At 39.1% G+C, this 17577-nt stretch overlaps 1 protein-coding gene across 1 annotated transcript in view; it reads right to left on the reverse strand.

Moving 5' to 3' along the window:
• Positions 1-8632: 8632 nt before the first annotated feature.
• LOC102038891 (astacin-like metalloendopeptidase) overlaps positions 8633-17577 on the reverse strand; it is a 10073-nt gene continuing 1128 nt past the window's right edge. Inside the window, exons 3-13 of the mRNA XM_031055820.1 lie at positions 16133-16149; positions 15728-15752; positions 14793-14864; positions 13842-13976; positions 13099-13216; positions 12198-12376; positions 11987-12071; positions 11466-11593; positions 10345-10460; positions 9705-9930; positions 8633-8715 (exon numbers count right to left, since the gene is read on the reverse strand). Coding sequence (XP_030911680.1) covers positions 8681-8715; positions 9705-9930; positions 10345-10460; positions 11466-11593; positions 11987-12071; positions 12198-12376; positions 13099-13216; positions 13842-13976; positions 14793-14864; positions 15728-15752; positions 16133-16149 — 1136 coding nt within the window. The 3' untranslated portion in view covers positions 8633-8680. The remainder of the gene's footprint in view (positions 8716-9704; positions 9931-10344; positions 10461-11465; positions 11594-11986; positions 12072-12197; positions 12377-13098; positions 13217-13841; positions 13977-14792; positions 14865-15727; positions 15753-16132; positions 16150-17577) is intronic.

Here is a 17577-nt window from a genome sequence, read left to right on the forward strand (position 1 = left end):
ATTCTTATCTTGACTTAATAATCTGTTCAGTCAATAGAAAAATCAAAACAAAGCAATCTATTGAATCAACTGCAGAACATTTTTCAGACTACACTGAACTGAAACAAGAAATAGCAGATTTAAGAGGTTAAATATAACTAATTAAATACCTCCTTATCTTTTAGTTATGTTCATTTGCAAATTTGACTTATTGGGTATACTGTCTTTATTCATCAGATGGCACTTATCAATTCCAATAGCATAACCATTAATATGACACATTCTAATACAGCTGTCAGCTTCTCTCTGTCTGAGCTCAGTTTTTCTCTCAGTATAAAGGGTGATGAAAATGTCTGGAATATTTTCTCATCCCCTGAAGAAATGTAAGAACTGCTCTCCCAAACGGCAAACTAAACTGCCCAGTGACATCACTATTTGGATAAGATTGCTCTGGACAACAAGACCCAGGAAACCAGATTTGAGCTAGTGCTGGAGAACACTAACCTGGGGCCAATGTTGCACCAGTTATGGTATAAAGAGGTGTATCCAATGCTGAATAAATGAGTAACAGATGTAGTGAATGTACTGGATTTATCTCTAGAACCAGGAGAATCAGTTCTTGTACGTCAGTTCTTCATACACTGTTGTTTCAACTTCATTATAATGCTCCTATAAAGAGCATGAGACTTGAGGATTTCAACAAATACCTGAGAACTTGTGTGTAAATGATTGTTACAGAATGGCTCGTAATTAAAATCCTAGCTCTTAAAAATGGCATTAAAAACTGTGTCATATCATTCTGTAAATACAGCTAAATATTGTCCTAAAAGGGCTATGGAGATCATCACCAAAAAACCCCCTTCTCTCTATGAGCATATAATTTACTGTGGTGGCTTACCTGTTTAGTATTCTGGGTACAGATGGCAAACCTATGATGAATTTTGGAATTCAGTCAATATCCCAGTATTCTCCCCGTTAAAGTTGGCTGTTGTGTGAGACAATTCTCAGAGTCTAGGCTTTCAGACTAAGAGAAAAAGAAAGCGCTCCCTAGAGAAAATGGGTATTGGATAGTGTCACTTTGGTTTTGCCCAAGGGGAGTGTGAGATACTTGTTCTTCCTCCAAAAATTGATCCTTTTCAGACATTGTAGAATCTCTGCAGTAAGATTAGTTCTGTCTCTGGAAAAAGAAGGTGGATCTCATCAACAAAAAATCAGTGTATTTCTACGTGTTCAGGAGAAGAATACACAACTTCTGTACTTATAGAAAATGTTACCGAGAGAAATTGCTCCCACAGTCATGGAATAAATAATAGGCCAATTAAAATAAGTGAAATTGTGTATTTGTGTGGAGGTTGGCAACATGCCCATCTCTGCTGTATAGATGTGAGATTCATAAACAGCTCTTTCATCAAAATGACATTATCACCCCAAATGACAAGAAGAGAGAGTTAATATGTCAATTGAGATGTCAGAAGAAGAGATTTTGATCAAGGATTAAAAAACCCCATTCATCTACTCTACAACAGTGCTGGTAGGACTCTCTGATGGTTTTGTTGCCAAAATTTCCAAAGTGAAGTAATCAATAACTAAATCAAGTAATCAATCTTTCCGAATCATGTTATATATAAAGAAAACTTATTTTCAGTTACTGGACACTATAGAAGTCTAGAAAATGAAGTGAAGGGAAAAGGCTCTACTCAACTGAAACTGCTGAAACTACAGGGTAAATCTAGGTCAGCAAAATCAATTACAAGAGCTGTGTAAGCAACTGAAAAAAACCACACTAATATTCATTAGAGGAAAAAAGGGCTTACTTAAACTTTCAAAAATAAATTTAAATTTGAAAGCTTAAATAGTCACAAAATATATGTTTGAATGTGATTATTCACACTTTAAATTCTAAATGGGAAATGTATGGGTAAGCTGCACAAGTGACAATTACAATGCAGAAACCATACTACTTAGGCAGTGAATTAATGTTACAATTTGAATCATGAATATCCACAACAAATTGTTCATAAAATATTCACGGAAAAACGTTTACCAAATAAATTTACAAACTCAGGCAATATTGTGAGGATTTTTCTGAGCATTTTGTCAACAGAAGAAAGAAATTAATGTACTGAATAAATTATCCTCCAGAAATAGCTTCTTATTTTGTGATTACTGTGTAGATTGGCAAAAGTAACAAAAATTTTAATGACACTGAGTATTTACATTATTGTACAATTTATTTAAATGGGACAATTTAAGGATTTTTAAATTGCTGTAACTTGCAAGTCTATCTCATTTTATGCAGTTGATTTGGGCATATTATTACTAAACTGGGATAGCCTTGTTGTAAATAAAGTTCTAGGGAGAGAAGAATTGTATATCCTCTAAAGAAGGGGGTGTTTTTTCTGTTTTGAAAACTACTTGAATGCTCTCATCACTATTGGAATAGATTTTCTCACATGTCAGTTGAGGTAAGATATTGTGTGAAATCTAAATGTTGGTCACCCTATCAGAAACTGGTAGAAACAGAACCAGATAACAGACTTCAGACAAAAGCAGACTTATGCATTTCATTTTGCAAAGATATTTACTGGCAGCTCCATTTTATTATGCAGAGCATAACTTGAAAAGTTTTGGGGTAATACCAAAAGATTTGAGGGCTGAGTTTAAGCCTGTTACTTTTCTTTCATTTACATTATTTTATAAATATTTGTTCTCAAACCAAACAATGCTAGAAATCCGTTTCCCATATATAACACGCACATATCCAGCACATACAGATGCTAAAAATAAACATTACTAGGTGATAGACTCTAGAGCACTTTAAACTGGAGTGTTGTCCATCAGCTGAGATCTTAGTATTCCTTCGGTACAAAAAACAACTCTAGACTGCTGTTAGAAATGGTATATATTTGGCTAAAAATAATGTCTTCTGGAACAAATGCAAAGAGGAGTCTGAATCCTATTGTAGCAAACACACTTTGAGTTATAGCTGTAAAAATATCTTGCTAAATACCATGGAAAGCGGCAAGATCAAAACTAGAGCAGATTTAATGAGCTATTTATTCTGTTTGTAAAAAGACCAGTGACTTTACTGTCTATAAAAATTACAACTAGGTTTCATTCAGAAATGAATATTTTAAGCTCTGTTGCACAGCTTCATTCCTGTGAACACCTGTTTTAATTCCAGGAGATTAAAAGGATTACATTTGGGAGTCTAAGTGTAACTGCAGCATCCATTTGTTTCTCCCTTTGGGGCATTCAGTGCTGCCCTCCTGTGAGTGAGCCATGCTTCAGGTTCTACTAATAGATCTCAAGTCTAACCAGTAGCACCTTACTTGAGTCAGGGTTTGGGGTTTCATGCAGCTTTTCGTGTTCCTGTAAGCAGCTTCTTTCTCCTTTTACTCCTCTCCTCTATGTGATATAACCCTGAGATTGCAGTTAAATGTGGTGTTGATGGTGGGTTTCCACGAGCCAGGTCCATCAGTTACCCCTAACTTCATACTACCCTCACTTCTACTCCACAGTCCTATGTCCTCATGCCATTTTACGTCAAGTGGTAGTTTACAAATGTGATAAATTACATCTAAATATACTAGGAAATCTACTTACCAACACTTATACGTGGATTTGAGAGGTGGATCTATACAAGCTAGTGAAGGCAAAGTATAAGACAATGAATAACCATTGATGTTTAGAAGCTGAGGTCTTTCAGCCAGTTTTGGACTGCTTACTGCTAAAAAAAAATTACTGTTGAATCTTTATGTTAAGATGATCATGCATCTTCCTAAAACCCAGAAGATTCTTAACTCCCTTTGGCTAAATCCAATAGAAATTTTTCTCCAACTTTGCCATGGACAAGAAGAACAATAAAATATATAGCAAATGAAAGCTTAAAAGTAAACCAAAAATAATTATAAACATATATCTCCTTGTGTGAATATTCTCTCTGAGTTTATTTCTTTCAATTTAAATTGATTATGCACAGACAATACAACTGAATTCAATCATTACAATCTCATAACACAGTGAAGTAAAAGGTAATAGCTAGAGATTAAAAACATCCAAAAAGATGTTCTAGAAGACAACTATGTAATGGAACTACATATCCTGCACCAAGACAAAGGACTGGAAAGAAAAGCAAAAGATTCTTCCATCAAGTGTTTTGAGATAAGAGTCAAAACAAATAAGATAGATTGGGACACAAACTGCCCGCAGGACAAGGCAGCAGCAAGATCATGGAAGAAACAGACGTGGCCTATTGATGTTCAAATTTTAACTCTCAATACAGGTGGAGAGTTAAAAAATAAACTCCAATCATAAAAAATAATTCCTATCATATAGTTACTGACCAAAACCAGGGCCCACAGCTCTGGTTGGTAATTCAGACTGAGGTCTGAGAATGAAAGAAAGCTTTATAATGAATCAAACATTTACCTAAGCATCCTCCGAAGATTTAAGCACTTTCATTGTGCAGATGGTTTGACAGTTCCATGTCCATGAGTCTCTGTGGTACTTGCTGTCTGGTTACCTTGGTACCTACGGCAGAACCATCCTAAGCCTGTCCTAAACCACTGGCTACCAAAAGAACAGCAACATTCCTGACACCTTTTTATCTCCTGCTCGCAGATCCCTGAGTGCGCTGAGACCTTATTTACCCTGATCAGCTTCACTCAGGAGCTCCTTCCAAGCCTTCCACTCATGGGCCCAGGAGCCTCACTGCAGCTCAGACAAACACCTTCAGTCTCTGGTTAAGCTACAGGGGCGGTGTGTCCCTCCCCAGTGTTGTCACAGCTGTGCTTGGTCATGAACCCCATTCATCCTGGCCTGTGGACCAGATTCACCCTTTGACCTTGGATCTCCCTTGTCGTTGTCAACTTCCCCTGATGATCACTGGGCTGTATCTGCCTATTCCTTCTGATACTGGCTTTACAATTTTCCTGAAAGAGATATGAAACAGGAAAATTCAGGCAACACCTACTTTGCCCATTAATGACAAATAAAAATGCTTTCTTTTAATTTCCATTGTTTGGTGTCTCACTCTTATATCCATCACTTCATGTAAAAGGACAAGCATTCATTGAAGATGTTACTCTTTAATGAACTTCTGATTGTGCTTTGAGTTGTAACTATTTTCTTGGATTCTCCTGAAGGATTATGTCAATAGCTTTGAACCTTGAATGAGGTTCAGAAGAGTTGTTATGAATGACTGTATGCACTACAATTGAAGGGGAAAAGGGAAGGTTGCTGGTTTTGGTACTTTTTTTAAACAGTTCAAAGTAGTCAAAAAGTCAGACTACAAGTTACTACTTTTCTTTAAAGCAAAAAATAATGTTTTCCCTCATATGATTGCCTGAATCTGTGCAGTGCCTAGTGAAAAAGAATTCAGACCATGAGGGGGAGACATACTGAAATATGCATGGGAATTAGAGCCTTCTGCCTCCTCATAGAAAAACCTCTCAATTTCAAACAATCTGTTTATCATTGCTGAAAGGATACATCTCTTTTTCTGCTGTGGTAATGGGAAAAAGGGAAGGTACACTCAGTAGCTGCAAACTTGCTGGCACGTGAGTGTGGGATTTTCCACTGACAGGTCTTCTGTGCTGCTGCTGAACAGGGTATAGACCCTGTGGTCATGCCATAAACACTGCATTCCTCCATGATCCTCCTGGGTGCTGTGTCATGGGAATTATGTCCTTTGTTATCAATACAGGCTGTTCTTGTAACCCTTGTTTGGCTGCTTCTTCCAGCGATTTCCCACACGTGCACATTTCCATCCCCGCAGCATTCCTGGAAATCTTTGTATTTCATTCCACAAAGACTGGCCCAGCTGGATTGCTATGGATGTAGTTTGGGGGAAGAAACAAAGTCCTAAAAGAGATATTCTGCTGCATCCCTGGGAGGCTTTGCATACATGAAGTTTTCCACATTCACAAAGTAGTTTTGCTTCAGAAGTCTCAGATTCACACCTCTTGGGTAGCACCCCGAAAGTATAAACTTTCAGGGGAGCCTCAAAATATGCCTGGGGCTCTGTCCTGCCACTATAGCTTCCAGACCAGGACTGCCTGAGGGAGATGCCCACTTCTGTCCCAGAGGGGACTGAGCACATATCTGCATATGGGTCCAGGACAATTCCCATCATGATTTGTGATGCCGCTCTCCCTGCTGAAATATTCTGTTGCTCAGCAGGTGTTTTCTTCAGCAAGATGGTGTCTCTGAAGGTGATGGGGCTGCATTATCTGATATCACTTCTGGAGATAGCCAAGGATGAGGAAGAGGATGCAGGTATAACTGTATGTTTGTGTGTGTGACAATGAGTGTTTGGAGTGAACAGGGCCCATTCAGTGGTAGCCTTGTGAAACCATGCCTAGGCTGACACTCAGGTGTCCTGCAGCTCTGTCTGTGGGGTTCTGCATGTCCCTAGAGCTGGAGAGAGACCCCACTTGTATGAGGGAAATGCTACACTTTGCTATAGGGCAGTAAGTAGAGATGTGATCCTACAGAACAGGGTGGCTTCTACCCTTGGGCTGAAACTGGGACAAGGGGCATTTATGGCTACAGCAAGGGGATGTTAAAGTCCTCAGGACAGAAATGGCTTTCAGACACAAACAGTGTCTGAAGAGTGACTGCCTGGGCTGCTCACCACATCCTGAGCTGCTGGTATTTCATGAGAGTTGTCCTGGGACAACTGAGTGGCCACATCCTTGGGTTGAACCTTGCTCTGTCCCTGTGACCACCTTTAGCCTTTTTCAGTCCTGTACAATAAGGATCAGACCAACTTCACACAGACCTGGACTTTGCATCTTGGCAGGGAAGTGCCTCCTCTTCCAGTGGAATTAAAAGAAGAAACTGCAGGCTCTTAACATCAACTGGGTCTAATATTTTCTTGGCACAGATTGCTTGGTTTTCCTAAAAAAAACCCTTCTTAACTATTGTAGCAATTTCAGCAATACAGAGATGATCACAACTTTATTAATTTCTCAGCCATTGCCATCAATATTTCAGAACTCTTATCAAAATAATTATTCCCCCTTCAAGAGTAAATACCTGAATCAACTGAGCCTGCCTTTTCATCATTGTGTGGAACACCTTAATCACAACTTCAATTCCTCTCAAAAATAATGCTAGGATGTCAGTCATCACCCACTGGCTTTGCAGTATTATTTCCTCCATTTTGTTTTGCAGGAGCTTAGGAATCAAAACTGGCAAAAAATTTTCTAGATCTGCATTTTTAGCAGCACTTTAGAAGGACTGCTCCTTTAATGATGTGTTGATAGCAACACTTGATTGCTCAGAGTAACTCAAACAACACATCAGAAGCTGAACCCATCTTGCAGTGTCTGAAGAGCTGAAGAAATGCCTCTTCTAAAGCAGCCTCAGGATTGCTGTGTTCAGAGGCATTTGCACAGCCACTGTGGGTAAGGAAGCAATCTTCAATGGAATTAAAGCTTCTCTCAAGAGCTGACTGTTTCTTCATCTTATAGTATAAACACAGACAGGCCTTTGAGCAAATTCTTTCAGATTAAGTCTTTTTGGTGCCTCCTTTAACAAAAGAAAAGAATTTTTTTAAAATTCATTTTCCATGTAAATTTTACTCTGAAATTCAAATTAATTTCCCATTTTTTTTCTAGAAATTTATTTCTCTGAGAAGAATTTCAAGTTTTCTAGTATTACAAAGTAAGAATAGGAAAAGTGTTTCCTTTTTTTCAGCCATAAAAATATAAGTATTAAACACTCAGGTTAGTCATATATTTAACTATCTGTCTATACTACAAATTAAAATAGCAGTCATTTTTTTTCTCAGATCTCTTACAGGCTTGTCTTGGTCAAGAGAATATAATTTTAAAAGTGTGATTGCAGGCAAGGCTATAAAATGAACACTCCAGGAGCTGTGACACTTGCAGATCTCTTATGAGATCAGAAGAGAAGAGCTTAGCTACTTTCTTGACAAAAGATTTCTTCTCTGAACATGTGCATGAACACTGGCAGCATTATCTTGTCCTGTGATAGGCTTAATCATCCCTGTGGGATCAAAAATGGCTTGTGGCTAAACGAGCACCCTTAGCTGTCCCCTGCCTGCCAGAAGGAAAACTGCAGTAGGAAGAATCAGTCCTTTCCTGGAAGTAGATTTGTCTTGTCCACCTTACTTGTGATTTAAGGATATAACAGAATTTGGAAGAGAGAAGTCATTTTTGGAAATGGAAATGTTAGGCTGGTGTAGGACTCTGTCTGTCCTAGATCTGTCCAAGACATTTTCATGCTCAAGACTGTGAAGACCATAAAATGATTTTTTAAAATTTGGAGCTGGTCTCTTCAGCCAACTAACTAAACCCATGATGATGTCAGTGGTATAATTAAGAGACATCCCTATGACTGAATGAAGGGGCTAAGAAGTCAGACCACGTTGATGGTGTGTTTGGCTGGGAGTGACTACTGCAGAAGAGAAGCAGAAACTTATTTTTTTAATGAAGATTTTTATTCAATTGTTAAATAGAAAGAGGTAATAACTTAACTGTGTAGACAAAAGGAGAAGTACACCAGATGTATAGAATTTGTACATTTGTATGACTTGGGAATAAACGTTTTCAGGAAGATGAAAACTTTGATTCTTAATAGAATTAAATTTCATACTGATCCAAGCCAAGACAGGAACGAAGTAGGAAAAACATAATTTCAATATTCACAGAATAGGTTCTTCTTCATTAAGTCAGTTGTGGATGCTAGATCTTCTTTGGGTCCTCACTGTTAAAGAAATGAGGGAATACTTAGCTTTCAGAAGTCTCTGGACAAACTGTAGCATCTCTAAAATACGTATATGCTAAATCACATTTTATCTGGCAGCTAAGATTGCTTTATATTTGTGGACACAGCAAAGTAACACACGTAGTTTCTTAATTTTTCTTTCCTTCCATAGCAACAGTGGACAGAAATAGATACTACAAAGAGACAATGCAAAATTTCTGGTTTGGTTTGGCTATATGGTCAAGTTAGTGCATTTCAGTGGATTCATGCAAACTCTGCATGCTTGTTCTTATCCCATGGCAGATACAAGACTGCATGACACAGCTGAGCTTCCTTTCCCCCCAACACAAGCTGCACTACTGTGCAGTTGCTGTAGGCTGCAGTCACACACACAGGAATTCCTTTATTCCACCTGGTACACGCTAACTAGAAAGCTTGTGGTCACATAATTGTTTAGTTGTGGCCTTAGTTATTGATTAAATGGGACTGAAGAAAATGTGTTCTAGCTGGAAAGGTTCCTGGAATCCTGACCATGTAAATGCTGCCTCTCTTCTTGTCAAGAGGCTAGGTGACTTCATTCACTGTAGATCTGTCTCACCATCTGAACTGTGTGATTGAAAACTGCACCTTTTCCAGGGGAATGATGTATTCAAATGCTGCATTACAATTTCTTCTCTTTCTACTGCGCTAGTAACATTTGTAGTGTCATTAAATTGATTGCCTTTATTGGCACATGCTTTGGAATGGCACATATCTGAGAGGGAAGGTGAACAGTGAATCACCTGGCTAACATCACTTATCCTGAGTGTGGCCCCATCTGCATGAATGAATAAATGGGGTCAGTGTAGAACTGATCCCTTATGTCAAAAGCAAGGAAGGAAGTGATGACCCTCATGGAGAGCAGTTCTTCAATGTTTTTCCTGAGTGAATAGAAAGGTTGATTTGGCATGGACTGTTTTCCTTGCCATTCTCCTTGTTCTCAGACTTACCAGCAGTAAAGGTGGCTTGGAAACCAGAAGCTGTCTGGGCACCATCTGTGGTGAACTCTACAAGCATAAGATTACTGGAAGCAACTATGCCATTGGGGATCTTTGATCCACAGGTCTTGTCCATTAGAACTGGAGAAGACTTGCTGGATCCATCATAAACTTTAACATAATCACCCTGACAGCCTTTAGTTATTTGCAGCTGAAAGGCTTGAAAGTGCAGGGAAACCTGGAAGGGAAGAGAAAATCAATTTTTAATATATAAGTATGCTTCTTTCATGGAATATCCTTTAAAACAGACAGAACCTACACTGGAGCCAAGCACAGACTCACAGACTAGAGCTGTTTACCCAGCTTTGCCTCTCTCCCCCTGAAGTTGCAGGGTTCAGATCTAATCACTGAATGCTCTCATGCTCAAGGAGCTCTGCCCTGATTTTTCAAACCTGAAGCCCAACTTGTGGAGATTTTTCAAAATCACAACTCTGAATTGTCTTTGTCTATACCTGGCTTTAACACATACCTCTCTAGAAGTAGAAACTATTCTGAAATTTTTCTTGTCTGGCAACTGCTGTACAGAGCACAAGATGCTTAATGTTGAAAGAAGCTCAGCCATCTTTCAAGACCACTCTTAACCTGTGTTTACCTTTCTGGATCGGGTTCGGATGAGCCAGACACAGTTGGTGTTATCTGAGTAATTCCTTGGGTAGTTGGCAGATCTCAGGGACCCAGAAGGTCCATCAAGAATAGTGCTGCAGCGACCTGAGGGAAAAATGCTTGCTTCAGGATTGCAGAAGATTTCAGTCATGCACAACTACAATCTCTTCAGAATGGACTGATCTCTGTTTTCTGATCTATCAGCATTCATTTCAGAGTACTGGTACGTCTTGATTAAAAGGAGTATTCATGTTGTCCTAATTTCACAAAATGCATCAAAGAGGAAAGTAAAGTAGTACTCTGAAAATCATTCCATTTTTCATTCAGTGCTCTGAAAATAATTCAATTTATTGATTAGCTCTGTCATTTAGCAAGAGATCTCCTTCTGCAACTCTGTAAAGAGTGAGAGGTTTCAATTCACTGCAGTTGGTGCCACTGTTTTCCATTGAGAAGGGGAAGTTAAGTGATGTCAGAAGAGTCAAGCCCAAATACGATGCCTCTGCAATGCTTAACTTCTAAGCTTAGGAGGAGCACTTGGGGTGCAAGAGGTAAGACTTTCATAATTTTTTTCCCTCTGATTGAATAAATTTCTGTGACTGTATATAAAAAATTCTTCTAGCAGAGGTTACGTATAAGGAGTTTAAACATACAAACTTAGAATGACTTTTGAAACTTTTGAAAACTGGACAAAGCAACATGAAACTGTTCAAGTTCAAAGGAGCATAAAACTGTTTTGTTTTGGCTCAGGTCTTAAATACCAGCTGCCATAAGGAGCGGTGATATCTGGCTCTTTTGGGATTTATAGTTGTCTGCTGAACTGTAGGAAACCAAATTATTCCATTGAAGTTTAAAATGTGGTATGCAGTTAGTCTAGTTGCACAGCAGCCACTTATGCTAATAGCAAATTTGTTTGATTTACTTTAGAGGCAGTTTCCATTTTCTCACTAATCACAATATGCCTCCAGCTTCACTTTTGCATTCCCTCCCAGAGTAACCCTAGTGGGTACCAGGAATTCATGAGAATAGTCTCACAGGCTGATGAAAAACTGCTGTCTCTACCACGTGCCCAAATCTGAGTTGAAGATAACAGGGAGGTCTGGAGATACTTACTGCAGTTGTAAAGTTTGTTGATTTTGGCCACATCCAAGTTGCTCATCCCTTGTCTCTGTCCAATATGCACTGATCTATCAGGAATTGGTACAATAGTTGCTTTCCCAGTGGTATTGCTGAATGTGTATCTGAAAAAACCCATGAGAAACAATGCTCTCTAAGCACCATAACTTCTTTCAGGATTCAGTAGGATGCTTTGGAGGGAGAACAAGAATTGTCCATAAGCTGTTGCTATGACTAATAGTGCTGTTTAAACAGGTCTCATTGAGATGTCCACCAGTAAGCAGAGTCAATGTCCAGATGGCCTCCTTTGCTCCCAAGCCCAGCAGTGGAGGGCTCCCTAATGGAAAGCTAAGGGACAGTGTATCCCAGCCCTAGGGAGCAGCTGGTCTGAACTGACTCACACTGTTTTTCTCAGAAGGGGAACTGGGGAAACTGGTAGTTAGGAGAGAGTTATGATAGAAACTAATTCTGATGTAAGATTTGAGTTCCTAAAATAGTAGTGCCATGCTGCTACTTACGGGCCATAGTGCATTACTGAGGAATAGTCATATGGAAGATCCAGGTTATTGGAGTTTTCAAATTTCTTGAAGTCTGGTCTGTCAGCTGTAATATATGATATTGTACTTAAGAGTGTGCTTCCTCCCTACTCCCTTCAGGGGAAAAGGGAGAGCTGGGAGCAGTAGGATGTGTCTATACCACTTCCTACATTGAGGAGTTCAAAGTACTTACGAGGACTGATGTACTCCCACATGATCTTTACGTGTTTATCTCTGTCACTTCGAGAGTGCTCATGCAAAAAGCCCAGAGCATGCTCCAGTTCATGCTGAATTACTCCTTTCCACATGCAGCCTCCTTTCATCACAGAGACAGTCTGTCCACCTCCTACTCTCCCATAGTTGGACCAGCAGCTGAGAGAGGAATTGAAAACAAGACTTATGGGATTTTTATTGGCAGGCAGGCAAAGAGGCAGAACAGAGAACCTATCTTCACACCCCTCTTGTGGGAGTGGAAGGATTCCTCTCTCCACTGTGATAGTCAGAGTGCAAAAGTGACCGTGGCATATAAAAGAACAAAAAGTCTTCCATTGCTAAATGGAAGACTTTTGTTAGCACAGAGGCTCCTGAATTCTGACTTTACCATGACTTTAACTCTCTTGAAATAACAATTCTTTTTTTTTCAAAATACTAAAGACAGTATCACAGCTGGAGATAAGATGGAGATAACACTTTCAAGCTAAGTGTTGAACAACTTTCTCATAAGCTCTAATTCTAAGCTTGATGATCAACAGTGTGATTCAGAGAACTGTTTATTTCATAAGTTGGTTTACTTTTGTAGATAGGACCTACAGTATTCAATATATGTTGTGCCGAAGTGTGCACTATCCCACAGAGAAAACATGACCTTAGACATTCTTTGCCCCTTAATGGTGCTTTTCCATGCTTTGTATTATTTCAGTGTCTGCAGTGAGTTCCTGATGTACCTGATGAGCCCTTGCCCTAGTAAGGTACCCAAGGAAAATACCTTGGCACTGTGATAAAACAAAAGCTTTTTCTGAGGTCACACAGCATCAGTGTAGGGAAGGACTGAAAAATAGAGTAAAAGTAACTTGTTAATTTATCATTCAACTCACCCATCGGCAGATCTAATACTGAGGTAGTCACGTTCTGCCTTGCGCTTCACAAAATTAATACAAGTCAGTGCTTCAAATTCTGCCATGGCATCATGAATCCCTTTTACATGGCTCTCCTCTGGGGAAGAAAGGGTTAATTTTAGTGGTCACAAGCACAGATTAGTAGATGCCATTAAAATCTCACATATTGTCAAAAACAGGATAAATGAGGGACAGAAACATTAGCCTAGGTTCTTAGGTTCTTTTTTTGCTCAGTACTGAATTTTGTTTAAGATTTTAACAGCCTGGCACAAGATCCTCTTCATCCAGATATTTGTCCAAATGTATTCAGGTGCCTCTTTTTTCAACGACTTGCTCTTAATTATAGTGGTCATTTCTGATGTATCTTATTGGACACCTGGAGACAATTAAGGGAAGCTGTTTTGCTGATGAAAAGCAGATCATTGAAGCTCTACTGTACTAGTCATGAACCTTATAAAGGAAGGCATTCTGGAAGACACCATTAGAGGGAATGGTTATTGCTGTCTCCAAGAGATCAGTCCCAAAACATGATGCAGGCAAAATGTCTCAATGAATATTTCTGGTTCAGGTCCTTGTAACTTAAAATTTATCTGTGCTGGCACAGCACAAGTAAATCCTTAGAATTGATTTATTCAGCTGTTTGTGTGCTCACTCAATGTAAGTTTCTCTCTGAAGAATATTGGACAAAACCCATTTAAAAAAAAATTTCTATTTAAACCCACCATAAGCAGGATCCAGTTCATAGGGAATACGAACAATCCCATCACTGGACTGGGGCCAGTTGCACTGGCGACAGTTGATGGCACTGCGACTCCTCCGTGGAACTATGTCACCTTCCTGCAGGAACTGGGAGCTGTCTGGAGACAGAGAAAGGGTGGAAACATTTCAGCCATAAATTGCTGGACACCTGCTAAGCACACTTGAAAAAACAAGCAGTCTCAATAGTAAGAATGATGTTTTACTCCGATATTATTTAATCAGCCATTGTGTGACACTGAATGAATGACATCAGATATCTCCCCAGGAAGGCGCTGGGCAAAATCAGAAGGTGACAATAAAGAAACCCAGGAAGGCAGGCAAACCAAAAAGAGGAATGTTGTAAGGAGAAAACTGTAGGAATATTTGGCGTCTCTTTCTACCAATTACTTTACTTCAAGTAAAGTCACTTGAATGACTCTTGGAGGAGAAAATGTGAGGAAAACAAGCTGATAGATCAGGGAATGTTTGGAAGGATCAGGGAAGAGGAAGTTGGGAGCAGTGAGAATGGAACTGACTGCAGCGTATCTAGGAGTCTGCACTGCAAAACCATATGATGGCTGAGTGCAAGCAATGCTTCATTCAAGAAAAAGACTGTTAAATAAGCATACAAATACCCACATTTTCTCTTTATGTCCAAAGAATGACAAAGATGTTGAAAGCTAAAGCTGAGGAAACTGTCTGAATAGTTTTCAGTTGCCTCCATGCCTAGGAGCATCTTCAGTACTAACACAATAGTTTGAGATGCTATAGGGCTTCAGCAGACCACACCATAATCCCAGTAGTATCTCTTATATGGTGGTGTGTTATATGGGAAACACATTTGCACAGATTGTGGTAAGACATGGTACCTCCTATATCACCCTAAAAAAGCAAAAAAGACAGCTCCCTTATAGACAGGAATTTGGTGGCATTACCTTTGTTAACTTTCAGAATTTTGTTAAAAATATCTTCGTCCTCCTCATCAGTCTCTGTAGGTGAAGGAGATTCTGTGCAGAAACACAAGAGTATCACTTTCTCATTCCCAGAGGAAATATGAATCCTGATTTTTTACTCTGATGATGCATGATTTTTCCACTGACGCATGTAAAGCTTACAGAGTCTATTTAGGGACTGGAGGGATGTTCACTCATGTAGATGTTTGTTCACTGACAACCTTGAGAACCTCCTAGCTGTGGTTATTTTGGCATTAATCGAGTCCCAAGAGCCATTCTCCTTCAATTATTTCATTCTCTCCTTTTTTTTCTTTTCCTAGCCATCATATTTTTAGGCCATAGATGGCACAGTTTTACTTCTTTATGAACAACTCACACTCAAATCCCCAACATCAGATACCAGAAACAAAAATGGATGGAGAGCAGTCCTGCCACTTCTTGCTGGACATGATGACCTCTTGAAAAACCCTCAAAATCAATGAAACTGGAACTGCATTCCTGTTCCACACGGGTAGAACTGATGTCCCCATCTAAGCCCAGCATTGGGGACTCATAGGCCTTGCTAGCAAAATCAGCTAACTCTGTGCATTATGCAGCAAGTCTTGACATCAATAAAAAGCAGAAACACATGACCTCTGTGCTTCTAACCTTTAGAAGTGGCCTAATTCAGGACATGAATTAAGCAGAGCTATTTTTAGCAAAAGTAACAGCTGAGGTTTTTAGCAAATTGGTTTTTTTAGCAATTGGCCAAAACCAAGAGACTTTGCTTTGCATGAAACATTGTGGTGAGTGCATTCATTTAAAATTCCTCATAAAGGTTAATTTGTATTAAGCCTGTGTTATTTTCTGAAGTAACTGAGTAGATAACAATCAGTATATCCCCTCAAATATGTATTTGTAGATGGAGTAGTACATACCATATATATTCTCCTGCGTAGTAACCTGCAAGGACAATACATTTATATTATCTCACAATTTATAATGTAACATTCAATTAAATAATAAAACATATAAATTATCAACAGCATCCAGGCTACCATTGGAAGTATCTTTCCCCAATGCAGCTTTTATGTACTGTGCCATGTGCAAAGAATTACCATGGGGTGGTAGATACTCTTCTTTGGTACCTTGGCAACTAGGGGTATCATAAAGGCAAGTGCAATAAAAAGTGTGGAATAAGGTTCAGATACATTCTGATGCATGGTTGAGCAGAGAAAACTTTGCTACACATGTAGATGCAAGGGGAGTCCAAGAGTCCTGGCCTTACTTTCCACAATGTTGAACCCCAAAGTGATCAGAAGGGCTGAATTAGCTTTCCTTACCTCAGTAGGCTCTGTTGCTGCAAAAAGACAAAAAGACAAGCATCAGACTCTGAATGCAACTTCTCAGTGTGTAACAGCATGGATGCACCTCCTCAGCCATGGGAATGCCTTTGGCAGATCCCTTGGAGGAGTGGAGGGGAATGGAGTACACCAGCTAATGCATAGGCACAGAAATTAAAAAGATATTTAATCTAACAACTATGAAAATTCCTAGTAGATTGTGTTGAGGAACAGAATCCTAAGAATTTACCATCTAAAAATCAGCAAAGCATTTTATCAGTTTCAGTGTGGAAAATTGCAAAATAAATCAGTGACAAAAAATGGGTTTTTTTGTCCTAATCCTAAATCCTAAGATTTCTCTGCAACAGGTGCAGGCTAATCAGCTCAACAATATCCCCTGGTTTCAAAGTGCCAAACAATAAGGTTATAACATGTGATGGGGGCTATAATTTAACATGGGGAAAATAATCTCAGCTTCAGTATGTACCTGACAGCAGCTTGGTACCATTCTGAGTTCTAAGGTGCCTTTCTACTGTGATACCTTCTGATTTTTACCAAATATGAGATTCTAGATACAAACCAGAAGTGAAAATCTGACCTGATGTATACATTTCTATCTTCATTTTTATAATACCAAAAAAGTTTAAAAATCGGAAGGGCCTTCAGAGGTCATCAGTTTGTCTGCTTTCCCTAAGGCAGAAACAGTTTTATCTGTATTATTCCTGACCACAGTTTGTTTGACCTGTTCTTAAGTATGATGGATATGTTGCAAGCCTATCTGGCAATCTCTTCCAGTTTCCTAATAATTGCAGTCTTCCTTGTCAAAGTATGAAACAATTTTATTTTTCCTAGTTAACACTGAAACAGGGAACACTCATGTAAACAGTCATTATTTCCAAGCCCATCTGTGCCCCAAATTTTACTATTATTTTTCTCAGTAAAAGATATGCCAAGCTCTATCACCCCTTGCAGCACCATTCCTTTTTCATAATTATTGCTCAGACGTAATGAGGAGATGCCTTCCTTTTCAGACTCCATCTAGCACCCGCAACAGAATTGCTTTTGTTGAGCCAAAAAGACTTCAAGCCTGTGTTTTCAGACTGTTACTTCAGTTACATTGCAGTGGAAGTCCATTGCAATGATGATGGTTAATTATAGAAAAATTTGGTCAGTTCCCACAGCTGCATAAGAGAGATCCATGGCATCTAAAAACATTCTGCAGGGAAGAACATTTTTGAGATGCGTTGACCAGATCTAGAATTTATGTACCCAAGAGGCACTACATTAATTGAGTAGTCAAAGTCAGTAGAAATTAGGCTCCAGATTCCTAGGCACATAAAGCCTGCAACTTCTTTTTAAAACCCAAATGAGACACCACAGAAGGCGTCTGCCATCTCCTTGATGAAATGAACATCTGGTGTGATAGGGCTCTCAAAATTATACAG

This window comes from Geospiza fortis, unplaced genomic scaffold (genome assembly GCF_000277835.1).
Source record: "Geospiza fortis unplaced genomic scaffold, GeoFor_1.0 scaffold66, whole genome shotgun sequence".
Lineage (NCBI taxonomy): Eukaryota > Metazoa > Chordata > Aves > Passeriformes > Thraupidae > Geospiza > Geospiza fortis.